The sequence below is a fragment of the Phoenix dactylifera genome, chromosome 8 (assembly GCF_009389715.1).
Source record: "Phoenix dactylifera cultivar Barhee BC4 chromosome 8, palm_55x_up_171113_PBpolish2nd_filt_p, whole genome shotgun sequence".
In the NCBI taxonomy this organism is placed as follows: domain Eukaryota; kingdom Viridiplantae; phylum Streptophyta; class Magnoliopsida; order Arecales; family Arecaceae; genus Phoenix; species Phoenix dactylifera.
Window position 1 is genome coordinate 21,457,670 of NC_052399.1, and position 6,752 is coordinate 21,464,421.

The 6,752-nt window shown below is 47.5% G+C and overlaps 1 protein-coding gene across 1 annotated transcript; it reads left to right on the forward strand.

Moving 5' to 3' along the window:
- The first annotated feature begins 3,565 nt into the window (after positions 1-3,565).
- LOC103709781 (pectate lyase-like) lies at positions 3,566-6,090 on the forward strand. Its single transcript, XM_008795282.3, has 5 exons — positions 3,566-3,967; positions 4,240-4,909; positions 5,031-5,134; positions 5,261-5,399; positions 5,593-6,090. The coding sequence occupies exons 1-5, from the start codon at positions 3,762-3,764 to the stop codon at positions 5,812-5,814; spliced, it is 1,341 nt and encodes a 446-aa protein (XP_008793504.2). The 5' UTR covers positions 3,566-3,761; the 3' UTR covers positions 5,815-6,090.
- Positions 6,091-6,752: the final 662 nt, after the last annotated feature.

The following is a 6,752-nucleotide window of genomic DNA, read 5'->3' on the forward strand; positions in this document are numbered from 1 at the left end:
AAAAAAGTGCTTGTTGTCTAAGTAGTAAGTATTGACCAACTCTATTAATCTTTTTATAATAAATGGTGACTATACGGGAGTGTGGTGTCTGAGAGTGAAGATGTGGACTCGCACTCAGGAGTGTTAACGATTTTATTTGCAGTCCCCAGACAAATATGAGCTGTTGATATCCTGGAGGACAACTGGGTGACTGAGTGGCCGCTATGTAGACTCCTGACTTTCGTGGACACGGCCAGATTAGCGGGGCATAGGGTCCGTGAGCTGATTGGACCTGAGGGGAGTGGATGGAGGACAGGGATGAACAGGAAGGTTTTCGGGGATTAGCTAGTGGAGAGGATCCTAGCCCTTCCCCCATCGGAGCGAGGAGCCTGACAGATTGGTATGGATGCCGATGGGGCAATCGAGGGTGCAGGTCAGGGACATTCATGCATTGATTGGCAGGGAGCCAGTCCGACAGATCGATGGTGGTTGGATTTGGAGAATGCAAATACATCATCGGGTTGCCCTCTTCATCTGGAAGCTGGCATGGGGCTGCTTACCAACTAGGAGGATGTTAGCTGGGCGAGGTGTTCGGATCCCTTCGTACCGTGAGGTATGCCAGGATACAGAGGAGACTATAAACCACGTCATCATGGAGTGCCCCAGAGCAGTGCAGATCTGGGAGCACTACAGAAAAAAGGGGAAACGCCGACGCATATACGGAGCCAAAATTTGCTGACGCTTTTAAGAAGCGTCGGCGGTCACAATGCTAGATGGGAGCCGGGTGATTAGACGACGCTTAAAAGTTTCGTCGGAGTCCAAATAAACCACTTCAACTCGATCGGCCCCACCCCACCCCACTCCAACTCGATCGGCCCGCTGCCTGCCGCCCTCCTTATCCCTAACCCTTGATCTGAAGCCATGGCCATGGTCCAGCTCCAAATAGGGGAAGGAGATGCTCCAGCCCCAAAGAAAAGTGACGGTCCTTTTCTTCTCTCGTCCTCCTCCTCTCTCTCTCTCTCCCCTCTCACTATTTATATTTCTACTTTGTTTTAGGGTTTCGATTCGGCGGAGAGGGGATGGCGACGGAGGAGAACAGGGGATGGCGATGGAGAGAGGGTATAAGAGCACCGGCGAAGAGCCGCACATCCTCGCCGTCGACGATAGCTCCATCGACCGGAGGGGTTTTCAAATTTCACCATGGTGCTGGAGATGCACTATGATCCTGCCTTTGTAGTCTCGGTCCAAAGTCCTGTAGGTGCCTCTCTTCATCTTTCCTTTCCAATTTTTTTTTCCTCCCCTTATTATTTATCTTCATTTCTTTTCCTTTTTTTATTATTTTTGTTCCCTTTTTTTTTCATTTTCTTTTCTCTTTCCTTTCTTCATTCTTTCTTTTTTTTAGATAAATAATATAATTTCAGATAACAAACTTTGATTGAATTTCTCTCTCTCTCTCTCTTTTGCAGTGACGGCTGTGGATAGCGGAAAGAGAGCTCTAGAGCTTCTAGGCTAGGTATGGCCATTTATTTAAATCTTTTTAAGCTATATGTATCGAATATATTTTTTCTTAGGATTAATATGTGAATATAAGATTTGGGTTTACTAGATGTCGGAGATGACCGGGTACGAGCTCGCCAATAGATTTCGAAATAGTGATGGAAATGGAGCCCCCTCCCTTGCCTCTTCCTCTTCTTCTTTGTCGCCTCCGAACGATCAGGGCTTATAAGCCATCCTCAAGGTCCCCAGAGATTTGTAAATATTTTTTTTAAGAAAAATATTTACAACGATGCTTATAAGCATCGGAATAGAGTATTTTTTTGTAGAAATAGGGATTTGCCGACGCTTTATAGAATTTGCCGACACTTTATTCCCTGTTTTTGCCGACGCTTTCATGTAGCGTCGGCAAAAACTTTTGCCACTCCGGTATCGCCGACGCTTTTGCGACGCTTTGATTTGTGTCGCCGGAACTTTAGCCGATGCTTATAAGCGTCGATAAAGGTTATAAAACGCACCGGAAAAGATAAGTTTTCCTATAGTGAAGAGCTCCCCTATCCCTTTCCACCAGGCCTTGGAGTCAGTGGAGGAGCTGTTACACTACTTGAGTGAGGCCATGAGGAGACCCAGCACAGCCGAGGCAGGGGTCATGAGGGCATACCTGGCCTACCATATTTGGTTGGACAGGAATGCCCGCATATTTGAGGGTAGGGGATCATCGCCGAGTATTGTGGTGCGCAGGGCCTCCCGCCATGCGACAAAGATCATCACGACTACCTCGTTGTTTACCTCCGGGATGATTAGGGATATTTGGGATACCCACTCCGCTGCTACAGCGCCTGGTTTTGCCCCCGTCTCTTGGGTACCCCCATCCTCTGGTTATCTCAAAGTGAACTTTGATGGTAGCTGGCCGGCGGATGGAGCACACGGAGGTGTGGGCTTTGTGATTAGAGATCATCTAGGTACGCTGGTTGTAGCTGGAGGATGACGTACCACAGGCCGGGCCGTCATTGAGGTGGAGTTGCAAGCAGCCTGGGAGGGCATGTTCTATACGAGGAGGATCCTGGGAGCCGATAGGATTTTTTTAGAGGGGGACTCCGTCATGGTAGTTGACTGGATACGGGGTGGATATGGATGGAGATGGGCACCCGCGGCTTCGCGAGATCCGCGGTCTGGCTAAGGAGTCAGGCTCCTTCCAGCTTGCACACATTTATCGGGAGACGAACGATACGGCAGACTGGGTCGCTTTCTTTGTGACCCAGCATTTCGGTGGAGTGGTTTGGACGAGGGTCGGAGATATTCCCACCCCTTGTATCATCTTTTTTCTTTTAATTTGGCAAGTTGTACTCACGTGAGAATTATATGAATGCCATTAATTTTTAAAAGAAAAAAACAAATATGAGTAATTAAATTCAATTTGGTTCAATTGACATGACCTATGTGTCACTTTAAAGGTTTTCTTTTTTTTATTCTTGATAAAGGAAAATAATTTATAAAACATCACTTGACGGAGACGGACATTGATTTGATATCTTTTCAATTCCATAATAATTTTAATTAGATTTCTCTTTTAGAGGTTCAAAGTTTGAACCATGCTAAACTTTTATGAATATGTTTTTAATAATGTAGGGTTCTATATATAGAGTAGCCTAGGGCAAAACTCTCCCTAAGTTAGGATAATTTTTCATGAATCAACGCATAATAAAAACCTCATGATCACCAAAACTCAAGTTCATAATAACTTGTTGATTTACAGAAATTTATTTGGATTAAGAAAGTAGATAAGAAAAATCTTTAGCATCTAATCTATGTTGATTTTTTAAAAACTTATTTCATATCTAAAATATTGGGAAGTAATCACGTGCATTTGCATGCGCACTGCAACCAGTCAAAATAAAGGCCAAGAAACAAAACAGAAAAACAAAAAGGAAGTAAACAACAGAGACCAACCGCCCGTTTCTCTGGCAGGGTGGAGACCACCAGCATTGGTTCTCCCTGCCCGTCGTTCTCTCGCCCGCCAACCTTATTTCTATTTTGAGCCACACCCTCCCTTTATATAAACCTCCTCGCCATTGTGACCCCCATTACAGGCCGAGCTGACCATGATCCTGTCCTCATAGTCTTCGTGGATTCGGTCGGTTGGTCTTGTCGGGTCTGGTGGTCTCCTAGACTATACCGATCCCCCAACACCACCACCCCAAAGCTCCAAAGAGTTATAGGAGAGAAAGACAACCAATAAAAAGAGATCATCGCCAACAGGAGAAGAAAGGAGCTATAAGCTCCACCAAATGACAATGGAGGGTCTTCAGACCCGACCCAGCTTCTTCCTCCTCTCCCTCTTCTTCCTTGCCTCCGCCACCCTGTCCGGCGCCAACATCGCGGAGTTCGACGACCATTGGCAGAAGAAGGCGGAGGAGGCCTTCGCCAGATCCCGTGCCGCCTACCATCCCGACCCCGAGGCCGTCACCAACAAGTTCAATAAGGCTGTCCACTTGTAAGCCCCTCTTCCTTCCTTGTTTTCCTTCCATCATGCATGGATGGATCCCTCTCTCCTTCTTCGCGTACGTGCATGATTCAGATTCATTAGGCTTGCCTCCGATGAACACGGGCAATTACAGAAAAAAAAAAGAATTTAATTTATACGTCTTCTAGAATATTTCAACTTGTTGTTGTTGTTGTTGCTGTAATTCACCTTCTAAAAAGACATGCAGTCTCGTTTCATTTGATGATGTGCATGAATAAATTGAAGGAATGCGGTGCATGCAGGGCGGTTTCGCAAGCCCGCAACAGCACGAGGAGATCCCTGAGGTCGGCCGGCGTTAACAAGTTCAAGGGGCCGTGCGTGGCCACCAACCCGATCGACCGGTGCTGGCGGTGCCGGGAGAACTGGATGGAAAACCGCAAGAAGCTGGCCGGCTGTGCGAAGGGCTTCGGTCGCAACGCCGTGGGCGGCAAGGACGGCGACTTCTACGTGGTGACCGACCCTTCCGACAACGATCTGGTGAACCCCAAGTACGGCACCCTCCGGTGGGGCGTCATCCAGGACCGGCCCCTCTGGATCATCTTCGCTCGCGACATGATCATCCGCCTCTCCGAGGAGCTCATGATCAACAGCAACAAGACCATCGACGGCCGCGGGGCCAACGTCCGCATCGCCTACGGCGCCCAGATAACCTTGCAGTTCGTGCACAACGTCATCATCCACGGCATCCACATCCACGACATCAAACCCAGCAACGGCGGCATCATCAGGGACTCCCTCCAGCACTTCGGCATCAGGACCAAGAGCGACGGCGACGGCATCTCCATCTACGGCTCCAGCGACATCTGGATCGACCACTGCTCCTTGAGAAACTGCGCCGACGGCCTCATCGATGCCATCGAGGGATCCACCGCCATTACCATTTCCAACTGCCACTTCACCCACCACAACGATGTACGTTACGTACCCTTACTACCAATACTAATTAATTAAAAGCACTACCAAATTTCCCTATTAATTTGATGACAAACCTCTCGCTGATGATCATAATGTCATGCATGATTCATTGGTTCAGGTGCTGCTCTTCGGTGCCAGCGATTCAAACGAGCACGACTCGATAATGCAGATCACTGTTGCCTTCAACCACTTCGGGAAAGGCCTTGTGCAGAGGATGCCAAGGTGGGTGGTCCAAAGCAAAATAGAGACACTAGTAATTTCTGATCTAAATTTGTATGCGAGCTAGTCTTTGAGAAAGTAAGGTTAGATGGGTGTCGATCTAATGAAACAGATAAATTCATGGAGCAGGTGCCGCTGGGGGTTCGTCCACGTCGTCAACAATGACTACACCCAGTGGATAATGTATGCCATCGGTGGTAGCCAACACCCTACCATCATCAGCCAAGGGAACCGATTCATCGCTCCTCTCATGCAATTCGCCAAGGAGGTAGGACACCACCAACGTACAACTCGCTCGGATCATCTTTTTGTTTGTTTGTTTGTTTGTTTTTTTTTCTTCTTCATAATACACATAATATCAAGATAAATAAATGAAAGAATGAGAGAATGACGCATCCATATGGTGGAAGCTGCATGCCTCCCTGCTTGCCTGCTGAGCTGAAGTTTGGGTGTTGTTGCAGGTCACCAAGAGGGACTATGCAACAGAGGATGTCTGGAAGCAGTGGACATGGAGATCCGAGGGTGACTTGATGCAGAACGGAGCCTTCTTCCGTGAGTCGGGAAGTCCAAACACGAAGTCGTTCCACAGGAAGGACTTCATCAAGGCGAAGCCGGGGACATGGGTGAGGAGGCTCACACGCTTCGCCGGTCCGCTCGGCTGCAGAGCCGGCCGCCCGTGCTGACTGACGCCGCCTCCCATCGGACGTTCTCATAGCACCGGAGGATGAGAGAAAAGAGAGGCATGAAGTCCGACGAGAGGAGTTTAATTAGAAATACAGTACGGCGCGATCGTTGTTTGAGATGTCATCGATCATTTTATTTATTTATTAGTATTGCTATCGTTATTATTTTGTTTTAGGCTTTCCTTTTCATACAGGGCTACTCTTCAATGAACTCACAAATGATTTGTTTCTAGTTATTGCGTCCATCAAAACAAAACAAAAATAAAGAAATTAAAAGAGAACGGACAAACCTGGTCCGATCTTCGCCTTTTTAACTTTAAATTGAAGCTCTTTCAGGTTGCCTTTCATCCTGTGAGTTGATCGACCAGCTCTCGGGGTGGATTCATTTAGGCCTGTCAAAAGGTTGGGTTAGGACCCGCCTGAACCTGAGAACCCCACCCGAAGTCTTTCACGCCAGTCATGGCGGTTGTAGCGTTGTCATCAACGAGGAAGACCTCATCGAGGTCACCAGCATTGATGAGCTTGTTGAAGTCACCAGGCTAACGATGGACGAGGCTGCCACCGGAGCTAGGCGGGGAAGACAGAAGCTCGACAGTCACCAAAGGTGTCGTTATTGACTTGTACAACCACGTGATCTTGATGACTAGAGCTCATCACGGGCCGGACCATGGGCATTAAACGCTATTTATCTTCAGTCAGGCTTCAGATCCGGTCCATGATCGGCTCTATGGGGACATTGGTGCCATCTCTTGCCATTAGCCATTAGGGTGCACACCATGAGAATCATCGATTAGGTCATATTTAGTGGATTAGAAAAATAAAGGACAATATAGCCTCATTTTTAGTGGATTTGAATATCCAGTATAGAGGTCAATATAGCCTCTTTTACAACAAGCCATAACTGTTGCTTGATCAAATAAAGGACAATGTAACTTAAT